The 21,712-nt window shown below is 44.4% G+C and overlaps 1 protein-coding gene and 1 long non-coding RNA gene across 2 annotated transcripts in view; one reads left to right on the top strand and one right to left on the bottom strand.

The window, feature by feature from the left end:
• Window positions 1-15,437, top strand: part of LOC310846622 (uricase-like) — a 36,560-nt gene extending 21,123 nt beyond the window's left edge. The window contains exons 2-8 of the mRNA XM_083743547.1: window positions 7,054-7,272; window positions 8,285-8,401; window positions 8,655-8,733; window positions 9,080-9,269; window positions 10,478-10,601; window positions 12,031-12,114; window positions 13,744-15,437. Coding sequence (XP_083599673.1) covers window positions 7,054-7,272; window positions 8,285-8,401; window positions 8,655-8,733; window positions 9,080-9,269; window positions 10,478-10,601; window positions 12,031-12,114; window positions 13,744-13,890 — 960 coding nt within the window. The 3' untranslated portion in view covers window positions 13,891-15,437. The remainder of the gene's footprint in view (window positions 1-7,053; window positions 7,273-8,284; window positions 8,402-8,654; window positions 8,734-9,079; window positions 9,270-10,477; window positions 10,602-12,030; window positions 12,115-13,743) is intronic.
• LOC310846666 lies at window positions 12,669-15,371 on the bottom strand. Its single transcript, XR_014565431.1, has 2 exons — window positions 15,232-15,371; window positions 12,669-13,290 (listed from the first exon to the last, which is right to left on the bottom strand). It is a non-coding gene; the product is annotated as an uncharacterized lncRNA (long non-coding RNA).
• Window positions 15,438-21,712: the final 6,275 nt, after the last annotated feature.

Below are 21,712 nucleotides of genomic sequence, written 5' to 3'. Positions count from 1 at the left end.
CTTCTGGAAAAAAGAGAGAGAGATGTAGGGCACACTCAAACCATCCATTTAATGCATATCCAACACATGTTTACAGTACATGATGTCCCCCACGTAATCCCAGGAACTGTTTCTTAAGGCTGCTGGGAATTATAGTTCTGCAACAGAAAACTGCAGTTCCCAGACTTCTTTGGGAGAAGTGTGCAGTAAATAATAATAATAATAATAATAATATAAAAAAATTCCTTCCAGTAGCACCTTAAAGACCAACTAAGTTAGTTCTTGGTATGAGCTTTCGTGTGCATGCACACTTCTTCAGATTGTTTTGACTATGGCAGACCAACACGACTACCTATCTGTAATAATAATATAATGAGACCTGAGACAAATTTAACATTCAACATTGGCCAAGCAGGTCAAACTGAATACAGTACTTTAAATAAACAAGCCAATGCCACTTATAGCTGATTAACCAATTATCTGAGTTGTAACTAATGTTAAAGAGTTGGAAGAGAGGTGGTCTTGTTGATCCACCGCAAGTCATTCTGAGATCAACTGGGCAAACCCGTTTCCCTATCCCTTATTTAGAGCATAGAAGCAGAAAGGGAAAAGCAAAACTGCATTGAAAATTATTTTATTTTTTTACATTAATAACCTGACTTTCACCCTAGGAGCTGGAAATCTTAGCCACATCTGTTTATCCTTGCAAAAGCCCTGTGAGGAAGGCTTGGCTGAGAGATAGTGACCACCCTCCAAAGTCACTCAAAAAGCTTTGTAGCTGACAGAGGGATGTGGGTGGCGCTGTGGTCTAAACCACTGAGCCTCCTGAGCTTGCTGATCATAAGGTCAGAAGTTTGAATCCCTGTGACGGAGTGAGCTCCCGTTGCTTTGTCCCAGCTCCTGCTAACCTAGCAGTTCAAAAGCATACCAGCATGAGTAGATAAATAGGTACTGCTGTGGTGGGAAGGTAAACAGCATTTCTGTGCACTCTGGCTTTCGTCACAGTGTCCGGTTGCTCCAGAAGCTGTTTAGTCCAGATGACCTGGAAAGCTGTCTGAAGACAAATGCTGGCTCCCTTGGCCTGAAAGCAGAGATGAGCACCGCACCCCATAGTCAGATTCGACTGGACCTAACTGTCCAGGGGTCCTTTATCTTTTTACCCTTTTTGTGCTCACAAAGTAGGCAATGTGACACTTTTTATTAGACCACCTTATTTTATTTTATTTTTAAAAAACATGTTTGCTTTTGAAATTCCTAGAGCTCACCTTCCAGTAGAGTTAATTCTATGCTTGCATACAGAACAAAGCATGACTGGCTGTGCTAGGAAGTAGGCAATCTCTTCAGTCTGAGACTCCTGGAAAGAAAAACAAACATTAGCATATCAAGGCATCACTGCTGACAATAGCGCACATAGCATGGGTGACAGGACCTCATGGTGTTGCTGGAGAGCCCAGTCCATCCTTTGATATCTCATTATTTCGATATTCAATGCTCGATGACTCGTATTTGAATGTGCAAACTCATTCTACCAGAAGGCACTGTATTTTTGGGGGGGGGCGGGGTGAGGTAATATGTGACTTCTGCGTTGGATCACAAGTGCTTGCTACCACTTAGCGTTGAGTGATGGATTTGGGTGCATGAATCAGCCTAGAGTTTTCAGCCATGATTGCAAGCAACACTGAGCCAAAGATCTTGGATGAACAAGCCCGGATGCATAAGGTATGCAACCCCTTTTGCAGACACTACATACTTCCCTTTTTGGGAGAACCAGGATGAAGCCCGTAACCTTAGCTTCCCACTACATGCAAAGCCAGAAACTATGGTTCCTGTCTTCCAAAAAGCCAGGATACAAAGCCATATGGTTTAGAGGCTGCTTAATGTCCTGGCTTGGTTGGAAGACATTGACCATACTTTCCAGTTGAGTGCAGCTTTCTCCCAATTGAAGTGTGGAGTGTTTGAGGACTGGGACATTTGCAGGGAAACCAAAATGCTTGTTTACAAAGCTATTGTACTACCAGCACAAACTCAGGATGAAAGGGAGAAACGAGCTAAGAGAAAGGGATGTTTGGCAAACCGTCCCGTGATCAACTCCTGCCCAGAAACCTACCAGTATGTCCCCACTGTGGAAGGATGTGCAGATCCAGAATTGGCCTCCACAGTCATTTACGGACTCACTGTTAAGACCATATTCATGTCAGACAATCTTACTAGGCTCTGAGTGATCTCTGAAGAAGAAGACTTTCCAGTCTGCATGTAATGAGAAGCTATGTGCTGAATCCTGGCTTGTTCAGCTGCTCAGACAAATCGAGAAGCAAAGTGACTACAATGGAGCCCCAGCCAGGATTTTTGGCTGACCACCGTATGCGAATGTGGGCTCTGTTTCAACCCCTACTTTTGCAGTGAAAAAGTTTTATATGGTTTTATATTCGAGATCTCAACCACATATTGTAATGGTATTGTACTAAGTCCCTTGTAGGACCTGCTGATGCACCAACAGACAAATGGTAGGCGATTCATGTGGAGAGAAGTGAGAGGTCATTCTGTTTCAGGCTAATTTTTCTTCACACCTGCTTTTTAGTCTTTGTTGTAATGCATTTGGCAGGCTTGATTATATGGTATGATGGCCACGTCTCAGTTTCATGCATTTCAAATGGTTGCTATATGTGCATTTTAATAGTTATTATGGAGGTGATGTGTCGGCAGGTTTTGCACCTGCTATTATGGGAAGATCCTATTCTGCATAAGGCTATCGTGTGCTAGTTCTGAAAATAGCTCTGAGAAACTTTGAGAAATAAGTGAATGAATGAATGAAGAATCTCAGGTGCATGAAAAGAAAGCTGGGAAGCAGCCCAATGGATTTCTATTGCCAGTGAGTTCTGTAGGTAGACCCAACCGTGGAAAAGGCTCTTCACCCACACTTTACATACCCCTGATGGTATATATGGCATGTCATGCTAAAGGATAATTAATCCAAATATGATTTTGAGCTTGAGCTTAGTGAAGGCTAGCAAGGAATCAAACCACCATTTTTGTTGGTTGTTATAAATACAGGATTTGAGGACTTCCTTCCTTCCTCTTCCTTCCTTATATAAAAGCATTTATAAACTGCACAATCTGTAAGCGGTGCACAACATAAAAAGACAATATCATCATACCGAATGTTGCTGACCTGTAGAAAAGGCTCTATGAACTGAAAGCAGAGATGTTGTAGGTATCCATGAAAATCTTTCACTAAAAACAAATGAAAAAAATGAAAACACAATATAAAGGCAGTAAAGTATAGGCACATATAAAAATGGATTAAAACAGGAATTAGGGGGATTCAAATACATAAAGCGGGGACTGGAGAAAATATGGGCCAGGGATATGTCTTTACAAGATGTCTGAAGCAATTGATGGTTGCAGCTTCGCAAAGGCAGAGGGAAGGGCATTCCATAGGAAACGGGCAAGAGACCATTGTTGGCTGAGTGCCCTTTGACATTCTGTAGGGTGTGGTGCTACAAGTAGAATTTCCCCAGTTGACTTCCATGAACCCCACCTCCTTCTGTTTTAAGTGGTACAGCCCAATCATAGATTGGGGAACCTCAGACCCAGAGCCTAAATGTGACCCTCCAGGTTCCTGCAACTGGCCCTTAGGAGTCTTCCGCAGGCCACACCCCCTTCCATCACACCCTTCAAACGGCCATGCTTTGCACCCTCCTAGACTGTTTTTGTTCTGCTGGAACATGTCCTTGAACCCAGATGAACTGGAAAGGGTGGCATATATTTTGTATACCAATCATGTTTCTTGCTGACTTAGATGGGGGATAGAGAAGGATGGACAAGTGTGTGGAAATTAGATTACCGTACAAAAGTAACATTCGCCTTAGTCGCTGTGCCTACTTTGCCTGCCACTGGCATGTGGTCCTGGAAACTTACCCAGAAAGAAATATGGCCCCCGGGATGAAAAAGGTTCCTCGTCCCTGAATTACAACCTCCATAAGAATTTGGCTGCTGTCACAGGAGAGAGTTGTAACATTTAATGTCACCTCAGAGGCTGCATCCCAAGAAATCCAGCTTACTTGAAGGTGAGGTGTCAGCCCCGTCCAGCCTCCTCGGGAGGTAAGTCGCCTTTGGGAAGCTGCTAAACCGGCAGGTGAGGCGCAATGTAATTTTCAAAGAGAAACCTGTAGTACAAGAGATGATGATTCTTGCCTGGAGACCTTTATGCGCATCGTCAGCACTTTATAAGAAACTGAGCTGACATATATAGGACTTAACGACAAAGCTAAAAGGAGCTCTCGTATAACCTCTTCAGAGTGTGCCACTGACAAATGCAGCTGCTCATGTAAACAAAACACACATTTACACATACAGTCATACCTCGGGTTAAATATGCTCCAGGTTGAGCGTTTTCAAGTTGCGCACCGTACCAAACCCGGAAGTGCCGGAACGGGTCACTTCTGGGTTTTGGTGCTCGCGCATGCACAAAAACACCAAATCACACTTTGTGCATGTGCAGAAGCGCCAAATTGCGACCCATGCCTGCGCAGATGCAGCGCTGCGGGTTGAGAACATTGTGGGTTGCGAACGTGCCTCCCGCACGGATCACGTTCGCAACTCGAGCGTCCACTGTATTGTGTAAAACTTCACTAAGATGGGTAATTAAATTAAGTTGGGCAGAAGTGTTCAATAATGATGCACAGGGTTTCTGATTTTATTGGTGTGTATACACAACGGGAAAGGAAGGCATCTGTAAAACATAAATCAGACTTTTATTTTATTTTTCCCTAGCTGGTTATCTTAGTAATAGCATCGCTTTATATCTCAGGTTATAAATAGGCACAAATTACACCTTGTTTCTCTCAGCAGAGGGAAGATCCAGCTTTTTTTGGAAGGAGATCTCTGGAGGCAAAGGTCACAACCCACAGATGGCTTCCCCTCAAGCATCCTGGGAACTGTACTTTAAGGGTTCTGGGAATTGTAGTTCTGTGAGGGTGTAAACTACCGTTGCCTCCCAACAATGTTTACAAAGCCCAAACACAAATCTCTACCTCTTCTTCTGCTTCCCACTCAAAAATTGTGGCCTGCCTGGTCTTTCATTTCCTTTTGCAGGTAGCCATAGAGTGCATCGTCCTTAGCTGAGGGGTGGAGAGGAGGTTTGCCCCCTTCAGAAGACTTAAGGGAGGTCCAGCCAGAAATCTCCCTGACAAAAGATTTCCTGGCAGCTTTGCTACCAACTATTCAAGGGGTCTCCAGTTGTAGTTCTGATGCCATCCACCCATCCTCTCCTGTCTAAATTCCTCTAACAGAGGAGGTAGAATATAGCTATCATGGCAAGTAGGCATTGATGGCCTTGTCGTCCATTAATTTGCCTCTAAAGTCACTCACTAAAGATAACTCCATTACTCATGAGGATGAAGCAACTTTTCAAGTGACAAAAATAAAATAGTTCTAATAAAGCAGGTGTTTTAAAAACGAGCCTATATTCACATCAGTAAAGAACCTCCAAGTGGTCCATTGTTTATTCTTGGTAATCAGAAGATAATAGCAATATATTTCATCTAAACCTCTTGGGTTATTTAATTTGATCCATTCATTCGATTTTTAATCCTATCCTAGAGACTCTAATCAGTACACTTTAGCTGTTTGCTTGGACTACAAACAAACTAAATCAAATATTTCCTCTGGGTGAAGGTAAATTCATTCAAGGCTTCAAGAGAAATTTTATATTATGGAGGTTTGTGGAAAAATAAATTCCCCTCAGGAATTTCTCATCAAGAAGAAAAAAAAGATCCCCCAAAATCCCCACTGAACTTTCCCAGCATTCTCTTTGTCAATAGATACAAAAACGATGAGTAATGAAAATCTCTCTTTGAAATGCTCCTGTCAGACAAGATCTGACATTTTAAAGAGTTGTTGAAAAGGAAGAAAGGGCTCCGTTTTTGCATGAGGTTGATGCTTCATGTCACTCCTCAACATTTGATGCTGCGGGTTGTTTTTTTTAAAATTATGATTCTGCCTGGAGGCCAGGCAACATCCAATTGTGCAAAAATGTATTAGGAGGCAGGCTACCTTTGTGCTTAGATCATTAATGCATTAACTGTGTTGTTGTTGTGTCTGATGCTTATCTCTTTGAGCACTGCAGCTGAAAAACAATTAATAACTGCATTAACAAAAGCATTAATAGTGATGACGGACAGTGGAAAAATGACTTATGGAAATTTGATTCTTATCACTGATAGGTGTTCCACTCCTTCCTGGGCATCTGATTTAGTAAAAGTTACTATATCAGTTCCATCTGGATGTAGCTTTCGTGTGGTTTTTTTTTGGGGGGGGGGTAGGTGGTCTCACCAAGAAACAAGTTCAGTGAGGTGCTATAAACACTGTGAGCCACTGTTTCCCAGGGAGCTGACCTACTAAGAATATTCAGGAAACCTGTATGCATTGAGTAGTTTTCCTGCAGTGCCATATGCCTAACTCAAAGTGCGAGACCGATGAGCGTAAATTCTGAATGTGTAGGTAAAGTGCACTCAAGGTGATGCCATACAGAACACTATGCGATAGATGTCTATAGATCTGGTGCATTTTGCATGCAAGGTAAAGCTAATGGGACCCCTGACCATTAGGTCCAGTCGTGATGGACTCTGGGGTTGCGGCGCTCATCTTGCTTTACTGGCCGAGGGAGCTGGTGTACAGCTTCTGGCTCATGTGGCCAGCATGACTAAGCCACTTCTGGCGAACCAGAGCAGCGCACGGAAACGCCGTTTACCTTCCCGCCAGAGTGGTACCTATTTATCTACTTGCACTTTTGAAGTGCTTTCGAACTGCTAGGTTGGCAGGAGCAGGGACCGAGCAACGGGAGCTCACCCTGTTGTGGGGATTTGAACCCCCGACCTTCTGATCGGCAAGTCCTAGGCTCTGTGGTTTAACCCACAGCGCCACCCGCATCCCATGCAAACATTCATGTTAAAGCAAATTGATAATTCTAACCAGGTTTGGATACACACGAAGACATTTGTACCAACCAACACATCCTCAGTCTTCTAGCCCTGACTTATTCTGTGCAAAATTGCTTTTCTCCTCCCGTTACAGAATAAGGATGTGGAATATGTGAATTCTGAGTATGGGAAGAACGCAGTGAGACTGCTGTACATTAGACGAGAGGGCACGACTCACTGCATCAAAGAACTGGAAGTCTCTGTGCATATAAGGCTGAACACCGTCAACGAATTCTTGAATTCTGACAACAGTCAAGTGATCCCCACAGACACCATAAAGAATACAATCCAAGCTTTGGCCAAATGCCGAGGGGTATGTTTTGCAAAGCACTCTTCCAACCGTTTTTTATTTAATCTTTGTGTAGCTAGATATTGTCTTAATGAATTGCATTTTTATGAATTGCATTCCTATTGCAAAATCAGTCCTCGGGCAAAAATAATAATGAGAGTCTGTGACAATTCAAAGAGCAAGGAACAGAGAGAGAGAGATTTGGCCACAGATGGATCGTATCATGTGATACAGACCCATCTGTGGCCAAATCTCTTTCTCTTTCCTTTCCTTTTTGGTATTATAACTCTCACAGAGAGCTAGGAGTGCCAGCCAACAACAACTGGCAGATTTATCTGGATGCAAAGGTAAATGTAAACACCTTTCCAAAGGAAAAGAACAACAAAATTCTTAAGAAAAGCTTTCTCCAAAGAGGAAACACAAGATTGCTAGTATCATTGTGGGAAGTGTGCAGTCTTACAAGCCTTTCAGTCGATGAAGATTGGCACAGCTATTACTCATGTACAGCAGAGATAGCAATGCTGTGGCCCTCCAGATTTGTTAGCTCCAAATCCCATCAGCCCCAGCCAGCATGGTCCATGGTCAGGGATGATGGGAACTGTAGTCCAACAGATTCCACTAAGCTTCCACTGAGTGGAAGCATCTTGCACAAGCCAGAAGAGATCTATTTCACAGAATCATAGACTCTCAGAATTGTAGAGATGGAAGGGAACATGAAGGTCATCAATTCAGGAATCTTCTGCCAAATGTCATGAGCTAACCCAGGGATTTGTTTTGTCTTTAATTTTTGCTAGCAGTTGGAAGAATCACAGGTCTCCTTATTCCAAAGTATTATGGGCAATTGGCTCAATAAAGGCATTTATTTTATAAACTATACATTTCATAATGCCTGCTTGACTGCTTCACCCATTTAATCAAGAGGTTTGCAATGACATGAACGTATTGCAATAAAATAAAATAAAATACAGTGTCATGTCTCGGTATTTATCTAAGGGCAGAAACTGATGGTGTTTGACGACCCTGTTTGTCTTACTAGATCAGAACAATAGAGGAGTTTGGCCTTGACATCTGTGAACACTTCCTTACATCGTTTTGCCATGTGATATACTGCAATGCCTTCATCCAAGAAGTACCATGGCAACGCCTAGAAAAGGTATACTGAGCTTATACACCCCACCCATCTGACTAGGTTGCTCCCTGCACACAGGGGGGAACAACTGAAAAGTGGGGTTGTCAGAAGGAGGGAGGGAGGGGGACCAAATGTGTGTGGGGTTCATAGGGCACAGAATCACCTTAACCTTTATAAGACTTCGCCGCTGCCCCCCAAAACCAGCTCTATTACTTCCCCAATTGTTTTAAAATTGCCTACATTTATTTGCACATTTCCCATATTCTTCATTCTCTAGGATGGTGTCCCCCACGTCCATGCTTTTCTCTATAGCTCAGAAGGGGTTCGGTTTTGTGAAGTGGAACGGACTCTGGAAGGTAAGACACGAAATTTCATTCTTTCGACAGAAATCCTCAGAAACGTAACACCTTTTATTATTCTCTGTTGAAGAGAAGTAGGAGCTGTCAAGGCCATTGAAGTGTTTGTGGGTGTTAGAAAGAGAGGTGGGATTTCTTGTGTTTCTGTTTACCTTGCCCTGGAAGGCAAGAGAAATACAGTATTCATACTGAGCCCCCACTCGATTGCCCTGTTAAAAAGTGCTTTTTAATTTATCTGCATATATCGATTTTCTCATTTTAAATTATTTCATTGTAAAAAGAACTGACTATTTCTCTCTTCCATTCTCTCTCTCTCTCTCTCTCTCTCTCTCTCTCTCTCTTGCAGGTAGTCCGATTGTTTTTTCTGGCATTAAGGATCTGAAGCTTATGAAAACAACCCAGTCTGGATTTCAAGGCTTCTTCAAGGATAAATACACCACACTTCCAGAAAGAAGAGATCGAGTACTGTCAATAGAAACACTCATCAAGTGGTGTTATGGAGAAGGCACAGACTGTCTTGACTACGACTGCATATGGTACTGTAAAATACAAACCAACCCAACCCCATTTGTCCACAGTAGAAGAGATGGCTGATATTAAGTATGATTATAGCCCTGTGATGGATGAAAAAAAGGAAATATTTCGATCGGAAATATCCAAATTGGGGAAGGGTGTGTGTATTGTCATTTTACAGTGGAAACAAGCTTCTGTTTCCTCACAGTGAGAAGTGAAGTTACAGGGAACCAGGTAGAGGGCCTTCTCAGTAGTGACGCCCTCCCACCAGCTGTCAAGGAGATAAGGAACTATATAACCTTTAGAAGACACCTGAAGGCAGCCCTGTATAGGGAAGTGTTTTTTTAAAAAAGTTTTTATTGTTAAAATAATTCAGCATTAATACACACATATTGCAAATATACAAGCATACAAACATACATTTTATACAATCCTTAAAAATGTTCAAACATACCTACACTCAATCCCACAGATAATTCCTTTTCCCATCACCATCCACCACCCCTCACCCTTTGTGTTAGACTTCCAATCTACTCAATTGCAATTTCTTTCCATTTCGATTACTTTCTTTCACACATCTTAACCTAATTTCATGCTTCTTTTTCTATTACACATTGTTATCTATCTTATTTAGTATTTCAGTATTTAAAATGGAACTTGTTCATTCTAATAGGAGTTCTGATTTTTTAATATGGTTTTACAAGTATCCTTTAAACACCTTCCAGTCCCTGTCTATCTTCTCTTTTGACTGTATAGGGAAGTTTTTAATGTTCGAAGTTTTATTATGTTTCTGTATATGCTTGAAGCCGCCTACAGTGGCTGGGTAAGTGCAGCCAGATGGATGGGGTATTATTATTATTAATTGGGGGGGATATTTATTCTGCTTCTGTCTCACTCTTACTCCACTGATCCAAGGAATTGATCAGATGCACCCATGTGTCTCTTTAGCAGTGTTGCAGCGTCACACAGTCCCAGACCATTCTCTGGGCATCATCTGTGCCAGGCTTAATGCGACCACATGGAAAGCCCTTCATTCCTAGACACATGCCCCACATTGGAACTCTCTCTCTCTTCTTTTCCTGACTGCGCTGTTAAAATTCATGACCTGACCTCTAACAAGGGACAGAGCTAAGCAAGTTGAAGACAGGACATTGGCCTTGCAAGTTCACACATGAGCTGAATTATGGAGTGTGTACAGATTTGATTCTAATGGCTACATGTTGCTTTGAAGGAGAACTGCCCACGAGTGTACCCTCGATGCCTTTGCCGGGCCACCTGATACAGGCCACTACTCGCCATCTTACCAGAAGACGGTCAACTGCATCCAGACCTACATCCTGGATAGACTCCCCCAGGTCAGTCTCGTCGTATCTCTTTGTCCTCACAACATGCAATATGCTTCAAATAACCGTAGTCTTACAAAACCGAGGTTTACATCAAAAACACAAATCCAATCCAATTCGGACGCCCATGACTCAGACTTGAGGGGCAATGTGCGGATCATCGTGTAAGCTTATATTTTGCTTTCTCTCAGGCTATTATAGAGGGTGGATAGATGAAGAAATTTAAAGCATAGGAACCTGCCTTACACCAAGCTAATATTGTCTACAAGGACTGGCAGGGTGGCTGTCTAGGATTTCAGACAGCATTCTCTCCCGACTTTGCCTGCAGTTGCCAAGGCTGGAATCTGGGAATTCTGGCTTCAGGGAGATGTGTTTTCTAGCCCTGCTACTTCAGATCCAGTATGACTGGAACTGCCCTGGATGTAAACTGTGTGTGTATATGTGTGTTTGTGTCTTCTATATGGAACGCACAGGGCTTTCTACCGCTCAGTAATAACCCCTCTCTACATATCCCCGCTGTTAGGGAAGGACAAAACAAATGTATGGTTCTCCATGTGAAAACAGTACCTTTTTTTGGTACATGTAAACCCAACACATGATGTGACATGACCATGCAGTGCCTTGCTCTGTTCTTGTAGCCAAAGGCCATGATGCATAGTAAAGGTAAAAGGTAAAGGACCCCTGGACAGTTAAGTCCAGTCAAAGGCGACTATGGGGTTGCGGCGCTCATCTCGCTTTCAGGCCGAGGGAGCCGGCGTTTGTCCCACAGACGGCTTTCCAGGTCATGACTAAACCACCTCTAGTGCAATGGAACACCGTGATGGAAACCAGAGTGCACAGAAACACCGTTTACTTTCCCGCTGCAGCGGTACCTATTTATCTACTTGCACTGGCATGCTTTCAAATTGCTAGGTTGGCAGGAGCTGGGACAGAGCAATGGGAGCTCATCCTGTCATGGGCATTTGAACTGCCAAACTTCTGATCGGCAAGCCAAAGAGGCTCAGTGGTTTAGACCACAGTGCCACCCATATCCCATGAGATGCATAGTTTAAACAGGGAGACGTAGCTGTTATGCATTGTTTACAAGACCAGGAATGCCTGTGGCCCACAACCTCAATTCAAATCCCGTTTGTGTAATCAATCTGTTCAGATTTCTGGCAAAAGCAATTTGTTCTTCTTGCAGCCTGCTGGGCAGGGAGGAAAAGGGTGAGTGAGACAGGAGGAGAGAGAAGGGTGTGTCGGGAAGAAAGATCTGGCTCCGTCTACCAATGACTTCAGCCCCTCTCACAGTATTGGCAGGCTGGCCATGACATACTTGGCTCCCGTTACCTCGGACTTCTGCTCTCACTGCCAAGAACAGAGGAAGGAGACTTGAGTGAATGCAGTTGTAGTGCACAAGGTCATCCTGTGGTCTAATATGCATATGTTTTTATGCTTTCAGATTGAGGAAGTGGAAGTGATCATGTCCAACATCCACTATTCTGTGGCGGATCTAGAAAAACTGGGACTGTGCAACGACAAGGAGGTAAGGAAATGTGTTTTTCTTCTTTTCAGGATAAATTGCTGTGGAGCTGTATGGGAGTGAGGTGGGGCAAGGAAGGATAATTTAACAGAGTCTTTGAGCGTATCCGCCCTGGAGATTGAAGCCATTTACAAAGACATTCCCTCTCCACAAAGAGAGGAAAGGCTGGGCTTGGGGCTCTCCAACAGAGGATTCTTAGAAACTTAGGAAGCTGCCTTATAAGAAGTCAGATCATTGGTCCAACGAGCTCAGTATTGTCCTCAGTGATTGGCAGCTGCTCTCCTGGGTTTTCAGAAGGGGAACATTCCCCATCCCACCTGGAGATGCTGAGAATTGCACCTGATAGCTGTGACTTACTGGGAGAAGAAGGGGCAAGGTGGTGTAAGTGGTCCTGCTTGTGTTTGCACCACATCAAGCTCCCCGTCCCCACCCCCTCTTCCTCCTAGTCAGCAAAAGCAACACCAGTAGCTGGTCAGGTGAGCGCCTCCACCTGTCAGGCTTGAGGAATTTTCTTCCTCCCTTGATGGTTTCAAGGAGCAGGGAGGAAACATGAAAGGTTTTGCTTATGCTTTTATTTAGTCCTCATGGTGAGAGACAAAGAATCCAGACATCCCTCAAGGATGGAGTTGTTCGCTCTGGGCTCCTCCTCCTCCCCTCTCTTAGCAACAGCATCGGACTCTACGGTGGTCCCCCATGAACAAATGCCTCTGCGTCCCTGCGTTGAGAGCCAGTGTGGTGTAGTGGTTAAGAGCAGTAGACTCGTAATCTGGGGAATCGGGTTCGCGTCTCCGCTCCTCCACATGCAGCTGCTGGGTGAACTTGGGCTAGTCACACTTCTTTGAAGTCTCTCAGCCCCACTCACCTCACAGAGTGTTTGTTGTGGGGGAGGAAGGGAAAGGAGAATGTTAGCCGCTTTGAGACTCCTTCAGGTAATGATAAAGCGGGATATCAAATCCAAACTCTTCTTCTTCTTCCCATTGCTCTTGCACTCTTAACGAATGCCGAATTTTAGGGATGGTGGTGGTTCACCTATGCTGTCCAGAGACGTTTCAGCTGACTGCTCTGCCTCCCCTCATTCCTCTTCAAACACCTCATAACTCATCTGTTCACCTGTCTCTGATCTGCTATCTCCTTCCAAGTTCGGCTGTAATTCAATACTGTGTCCCCCTTCTCTGGAAGCTACAGGAGAAGGGGAGGCAATCTTTACCACTCCTCCTCCTCCTCCTCTTCAGTCCAGTCCCTGACACCACACCACCAACCACTAATGGTTGTTATTAGTACAGTGGTACCTCGGGTTACATACGCTTCAGGTTACATACACTTCAGGTTACAGACTCCACTAACCCAGAAATATTACCTCAGGTTAAGAACTTTGCTTCAGGATGAGAACAGAAATCAGGCAGCGGCGCGGCAGCGGCAGCAGGAGGCCCAATTAGCTAAAGTGGTGCTTCAGGTTAAGAACAGTTTCAGGTTAAGAACAGACCTCCGGAACGAATTAAGTTCTTAACCCGAGGTACCACTGTAGAAGTAATTTCTGTGCTGAAAACTCCTATGAACATATAGACTCTCAAGCGAGTAGTAGGTACTCCTGCTGGAGGCAAACCCATTAACACATGTGTTTTCCATGTACAGATCTTGACACCTCAGGATACACCCTTTGGGGCTTGTGCATCTACGCTGCGCAGGAAGAAGGACTGCCCAGGGACATACCAGCAACGCCCCGTCGCATGTAAACCCCGTTACTCCGTTGGATTTAAGTCCTGCATTGGGATGAACTAAGCAGCCGGCGGCTTCCTAGATCATCACATCCGGCAAAATTGATCTCCTATCAGCTTGCTTAATTTACTCCACACTTTCCATAGCTTTGTGTGTGTACACGCGATCAACATTTTCAAGGTGGCCTAAAGGAAATTGAATGCTGACACCACCATGATTTTCTTTTTTGCTTCTTTTGAAAATCAAATCAAAACAAAAATTTTCAAAGCAGCCCCCTAGAGTTCAAGGAATTTTCAGGCCTCCCATATGAATTAGACAATCTGGGCTTATTTCACAGGTGGGAAGCCTGCCGGTAGATACTTCAAAGCAGTAACTATTAAGATATTCCTTTTTTCTTTATATTAACAAGACAAGTGCAAGCTTACATGCCAGATCCCTTGACTTCCAATGGTGCCACACGACACTAAGCTGCACTAACCAAAGATTTGGACCTCTTTCCCCCAACTTAGCAAAGTTTGCATTCGCCATATAAATTTAGCCCATAAACGCGGCAAAAAAGCTGCATCCGACATATATTGTTTAATTTGGCCATAGAAGTTTCAATGTCAGTATTGACTAATTGATAGTCAAGTAACATGTTGAGTCCGCTGTATTTTGCTCCTCTGATACACAAAGCCTGGGACATGTGTGAGTAGGAAAATAACTATGTCTATTTATATAATCCTAAGAAATGCTTGAGCTACCTTTATAGAGTTATGTAGATCTTTAATAATCCTCAATCTTTGGGTTTCTTCTCCTGATAGTGCTTTGATTTCTGAGCAAGCAGATTGCATGCATGGGGAAAGGAGGAATTGAAGAATGCTTACCGTGATCAGGGGCAAACTTTGGCAATGTGGTACCCTAAGAGAGGACCAAATTTGCTCTCCCCCCCCCCCCATATTTATTATTTCACAATAATTCCTTCTGGTTCAGTTTACCCATGTGTTTGCCCTTATAAAAATTGCTTTTAAAACATCATCATCATTATTATTATTATTATTATTATTATTATTATTATTATTATTATTTTGTGCCCTCTTGGCTTGGCACCCTGTGGGGGGGGACCGGATGCACCCCCCTAAATCTGGTGCTGCCCTGATGTTACTACCTCAGCAGCCATTGTTGTGGTCCTTCAAGGAGGCAAGTTTCTCCTGATTTTGCTACAAGTCAAGCTTTATGAAAAACTTGATGGCTGCTTTGCAGCCTTGGACATTTCCGATGTGTGGGGAAATTTGACATACTGTACTGGTGGGAAAAGTTTGAAAACAGCCTTGGCTTTTGCCCGTAAAAAAGTATAGTGGGACTCTACGCTTGCCTATACTATACCTTGAGATGGATTTCTTCACATCACCTGGTGTTACTTACCTTTATGTTAGCCAAAAGTTGACTAAGTAATTTGGACTACAGCATTTTTTTATTCTTTGTCCCATCCTGTCTTCCATGCAGAAAGCTGCTTGCTAATACTTGAGGGAGTTATAGATTTCCTGTTTCTTTAATTATTATGCCTTCATGGGTTGTAAGGTTTCGATATGTATCTGTATTATGGGTGAATAAAGAGCAACGACAAAACAGTTTGAATCTGTTTATTGAACGAAACATGAAACCTTGTTGGTGTCAAAATATAAAAACTTATATTATTATACCCCACTTTGGACCCGTGTATTTCATTACGTGTGTTGTAAAGGTGAAAACAACAACCAACGGGGGTTGAGCTGATGCACTGAATTGGTAGTGCCCAATTCATCTGAGCTGCAAGCATTTAATGTCAGCTCAAAGGTTTGAGGGATCCTCAGTCAAAAAGTAGTAAAGGTAAAGGGACCCCTGACCATTAGGTCCAGTCATGACCGACTCTGGGGTTGCGGCGCTCATCTCGCTTTATTGGCCGAGGGAGCCGGCGTACAGCTTCCAGGTCATGTGGCCAGCATGACTAAGCCGCTTCTGGTGCACCAGAGCAGCACACGGAAAGGCTGTTTACCTTCCCACCAGAGTGGTACCTATTTATCTACTTGCACTTTGACGTGCTTTCGAACTGTTAGGTTGGCAGGAGCAGGGACTGAGCAACGGGAGCTCACCCTGTCACGGGGATTCAAACCGCCGAGCTTCTGATCGGCAAGCCCTAGGCTCTGTGATTTAACCCACAGTGCCACCCATGTCCCAAAAAGTCAAAAAGTAGGGAGGGACAAATGAGAGAAGACATGGAGTACCCAGGGAAAGTGCTGGGACACTTCTAGATGTTGTGGACTGCAACTCCCTTCAGCTACACCAGCATGGTCAATTGTCAGGGATTATGGGAGTTGTAGTGCACATTTGGAGGGAAGCAGTGGGACATCTGGGCCTGTACTGAAGTTCCAGCTGTGGTCTAGTTTGGTAAAAGGTAAAGGTCATCTGGATGGTTAAGTCCAGTGAAAGGCCGAGAGAGCTGGCATTTGTCCACAGACAGCTTTCTGGGTCGTGTGGCCAGCATGACTAAACTGCTTCTGGCACAACAGAACACCATGATGGAAACCAGAGCGCGCAGAAATGCCGTTTACCTTCCCGCCACAGCAGTACCTATTTACTCACACTGGTGTGCTTTTGAACTGCTAGGTTGGCAGGAGCTGGGACAGAGCAACGTTAACTCACCCCATCGCAGGGATTCGAACCGCCAACCTTCTGATTGGCAAGCCCAAGAGGCTCAGTGGTTAGACCACAGCGTCACCCATGTCTCTAGTCCTAGAGGTACTACAGTCTAGCCTGGTCCCAGTATCTTTGGACCAGTCCCTTCTACTTAGGGAGTTTACTTCAGAGGTGACTAGCCTGTGGTCCTGCAAGTGCTGGTGGATGTCCAACTCCCACCAGCCCAAGCCAAGCATGACCAATGTCAGGAAAGGTGGATAGCTCAGTTGGTAGAGCATGAGACTCTTAATTTCATGGTCATGAGTTCGAGCCCCGCTTTGGATGAAAGATTCCTACATTGCAGGGGATTGGATTAGGTGACCCCTGCGATCCCTTCCAACTCTACAATTCCATATTCTATAACAACTGGAACGCCAGTGGTTCCCCACCCCTGACTGACTGCAGCTGGCGATGGTTTTGCCACACCCTTTCTTTATGCTGGTGCTGTATGTAATTATAACTCTGAAGGGTAAAGGGTAAAGGGACCCCTGACCGTTAGGTCCAGTTGCAGATGACTCTGGGGTTGCAGCGCTCATCTCGCTTTACTGGCCGAGGGAGCCGGGTCATGTGGCCAGCATGGCTAAGCTGCTTCTGGCGAACCAGAGCAACGCACGGAAATGCAGTTTACCTTCCCGCTGGAGCGGTACCTATTTATCTACTTGCACTTTGACGTGTTTTCGAACTGCTAGGTTTGCAGGAGCAGGGACTGAGCAACGGGAGCTCACCCCGTCATGGGGATTCGAACCACCGACCTTCTGATCAGCAAGCCCTAGGCTCAGTGGTTTAGACCACAGCGCCACCCGCGTCCCACTAACTCTGAAGGGCAAGACGGTGTTATTAGTACAAGTCACGACACCAATCCAATAATATGAGTTCGAGACCATTTACTTCAATGGAAGGAAGTGCACTAAATAGAATGCAGGGTGGCAGGCATTATATTTACCGATGACAAAGTGAGGCGATGGGATTCAACTTAATACAAGTTAAGCTGGTGCCATTCATTCCTTTGAACTCTGCCCTTTTGAGAGGCACACGCCCCAACTCCAGCCTCAAATGAAAGCCCTCTATGCACGTACTCTCTCACACAGATACTATTAATAATAATGAGGGCATTACTTAACCACTGTGTAGTGTTTTAAATGATCAAAGAAGTTCACATGCCCTGTATTATTGCAGTCCTTGCAACAACCCTGGAAGTCAGTATAATTATCCCCCATTTTACAGATGTCAGTGGGTGGGCAGGTGCTGAGGCTGATAGAAAGTAGATTGCTTAAGGCCAGGGCTGAGGTGAGAATCAAGCCAGGGGCTCTCTGATCTTAGGCCCTGGGCTGCACCAGCTCCTATCATCATGTTGTGCATTTTACGAGTCATAATAGCATTCCGATTCCAAATTTGTCATCGGACTCTTACGTGACCAGCAAATGGAATCCAAGATAGGCACAGGCTTGGTTCTCAGTGAGACCCATTAAATCGTGTGGCCTTGAGTGAACTGAGCTGCAGTCTGGGTTACACGTCTACGAGGGGCAAAAGCCTACAACATCTCACTTCAGTCTCCGCGGTTACCAAGAGCTTGAACCAGTCCAAAGCCCCCAACATTGTATGCTAACCCAAGAACTGCACATGTGGTTTTTGAAGTCCGTGTACACCTAAGAACACTTCCTGTTGAGTTTGCACCTAAGAACACTTCCTGTGGCAGCCAAGACACAGCCCTGGTGCTCCTATCAACCTTACTCTGTATGCTAATAGCAAAGTCGTTATCCTTATGTACTCAAAGCAGTACTGTTGCAGGCCCAGGCTCAGGTGAACTACCAATAAAGGAGACCAACACAGTTGAATGGGATTGAATCAGGCCACAACTTTATTGGCTACAGATGGTTTGGCGTAGGCATTGGGTAAGCATTTATTTCCAGGCTGACCTGAGGGAAGCCTGATTGTTCCCTCAAGCCCAGCTCTCCACGCCAGCCTGCCATTGGCCAATTCGACAGGCTGACGCAGAGCAGGATTTCAAGCTGAAGCTCGCGCTCCGGCAAGGATCAGACCCTGACACCCAGCCCTGCATCGTTGGCAGGAGGGGAGGCGCTGGCTGTCTTGCAAAGCCACCATGCCCCTAAAAGGGGATAAGCGGGCTTTGCACTCAAGAGGAAGGCATTAGCAGGCTTAGGGAAACCCCAAGGCTTGCAGAACGACCCAAAATTAAGAGCCATAAAGGGAAGTTCCTCCCCAAACATCCCAATGAGGACCAAATAGGCTCAGTGGGTACAAAACGCTGCCTGATAATTGCAGATGGGGAGAAAAACAAGGTTAGGGTTACCAGCATCCTGGAACAAGGCCCATGCTCCATGCTGCAGCATTTTGTTGCAGTCCCACTTATGTATCCTAACCCTTAGCTTATATACCAGTTAATCAAAAATAAATAAATCTCTATGAGGTTTACACAAAATGGTAAATCCGTTTTAAAAATAGCAATGAAAACCAACTTTAAAACAGTAAGCATATGGACAAAAATCAACAGGAAAAAACAGGAGGTACATAATAAAATCACATGTCTGGGCAGGTTTGCCTGAAGTAGGCATCAAAAACTGTACAATGAAGGTATCTGTGGAATATATCAACACAAGAACCTGCTGCTATCTAAGGGGAAACGCCAGACACCTGGTACTTTCTCTCTCTGTACTGGTGTTATGCAAACACAAATCTGTAATGGAGTAGGCTTGCCATATGCCCGGAAAATTCTGGACATGTATGGAAATCGGATGCCTAAAATGCTGCGTTGGGCAGTCGCCATCCAGATGTGCTTGGAAGAGATTGCTCTGTGGTGTCAGGGTCCTGCGACGGGAAAGCCAGTGGGTCTCCTCCACCAGGGGTGGCGGTTATTCATAAAACCCTGCTGTAGTTCGGGGCAGAAAAAAACTTCCGCATTTTCTATCTTCCTCCTTGAAATCCACAGCCCCCTCCTGGAACGGAATGAACGCAGCCAGATGGGGCACAGAGCTGGAGCTGAACATCAATAAAATTTAGGCTCTGTGCAGAGACTGGGTCCCTTTAAGAAATAACATGCCAAACCATTTGGTTGCCAAACATCCAGCTTTTCAGGAAGATGGTCTTGCAGCATTCCTCTGCAACATGGCTCCTCCACACATACACTCTCAGCTTTGGTGGATAATCCTAGATTGACAGGGCCGGAAATGGATCTGCAGCCCATAAAGGCTGCTGCCTTCGGGTAACTACTGTGTTACTTAGAAGCTGGTTAATTGCCCATTTAAACATCACAACAAGTGTAGTTAAATCAGTATCTCTCTATTAAGGAAATTCAATCCCATTCTTGAAATGTGGTCTGCTCGTTCCAAAGGGAACCTTTTAAATTCTGGAAATGTGACGCAGTGCTGCTATGTAGCATGTGGCAACCGATTAATTAATTTCCAAACATGCAGCAACACCCTTAATCAATCAGCGAGGAACATGTCATATCTGAATTGCTCCATCTCAGCCAGGCACGTTTCTGCAATTCATCAAAGTACGGTAGACATCCAAATGTCAACCGCCCTCCTTCCTTTATGTTGTATGGACACTCCTGAAGAAACAGGAATACATGTAGATAAATTACTGATATGGTGCTGCAATTACGAATCTATTCACCTCCCTTGTGAATGAATTTGAATACATTTCGGAATGATGCAATTTTGCTCAGCCGATTACAAAGTCTTAGGCTGAGTGGAATCCGATCTTCCAATCATTGCATCTGCGCATTTCAGCTTGCTAGACAGAATGATACCCCCTTCCCCTCCCCTACACACTGTTCTGGGAGTTTTTTTGACACACACACCCCTGCCAATTTCCAGGGCGGGCATGGAAGGAGGGAGGAAGGCCCTGTTGGGCAAGGAGAAATTCATCTATAGGGCTTCTGCTGGTGGGGCAGGTTGGGTGAATCCCTTCAGTTACCTCAAGCAGCAGAGTTGTTTGAGAGCCATTGTCTCATAGGCAGTACTAGACTAGAACCAATGGATAGATTCTGCCCCCCACTACACAAAAACAAAACCAGAAGTCCATTGCCCTCCTCAGTTCATAAAAAAAGGTAAAGGGACCCCTGACCATTAGGTCCAGTCGTGGCCAACTCTGGGGTTGCGGCACTCATCTTGCTTTACTGGCTGAGAGAGCCAGCATACAGCTTCCGGGTCATGTGGCCAGCATGACTAAGCCGCTTCTGGTGCACCAGAGCAGCGCACGGAAAGGCCGTTTACCTTCCCGCCGGAGTGGTACCTATTTATCTACTTGCACTTTGACGTGCTTTCGAACTGCTAGGTTGGCAGGAGCAGGGACCGAGCAACAGGAGCTCACCCCATCGCGGGGATTCGAACTGCCAACCTTCTGATCAGCAAGCCCTAGGCTCTGTGGTTTAGACCACAGTGCCATCCACAGTTCATAGCTCTGCACAATTTGAATGCTGGCAACTGTAAGCAGTTTGGGGCTTCAGGTAATACTCTGAAGGTCCTCAATGATTCATTGATCAAACTTTTTGGGAAATCTGCATGATGGATCAAGATGCAGCACTTTCACTTTTTTGTTGTTATCGGGAGTTCCTATGCTAAGTAGAAGAAATCCCAATATGGATTTCACAGAAGCGGAAGTTTCTCCCAACATAGAAGAACAGCAGATAGAAAATCTTCATTTGCTGAAGTGAGGTTGGTTGCAGTTCTGAAAGTTGCAGTATTAAGGTTTCTTTCAATACGGAGCCAGGGATTGTGGTGGTTCACAATGAGAGATAAACACTTTGAAATAAAAGAAAGCTCAACACCAAACTGAATCAAAACACAAGCAACATCTTTGTTGACTTAACAAGTCTGCAGTTAAAATAAGGAACTGATCAAAACAGATTGAACTACAGTGTTGTCCTTCAACAGAAATTCACAATAATAAGACAGCATCCTTTTGCTTTTCGGAAATAGAGGTGTTCAGCTCATAAATCCAGTCATGTTGCCAAATTATTATTTTTTTACAGCACCATCAGAATACAATATTTAAAAATATGAAAGAGATGTCGCTTTTAACACTTTCCCAGCAGAACTGTTAATAAGTTATAAATTAGAACAAGAACAAAACAAAATATGTCTTACAGAGCAACACAAACTGTTGTTATTTCTTTTGAAAAAAGAACCCTGCTTTTCACAAAACATCTTTTAAAATTCAAAGAACA

The sequence above is a fragment of the Podarcis gaigeae genome, assembly GCF_964106915.1.
Source record: "Podarcis gaigeae genome assembly, chromosome: 6".
NCBI lineage: Eukaryota > Metazoa > Chordata > Lepidosauria > Squamata > Lacertidae > Podarcis > Podarcis gaigeae.
This window is presented reverse-complemented; position numbering and strand designations above follow the sequence as displayed.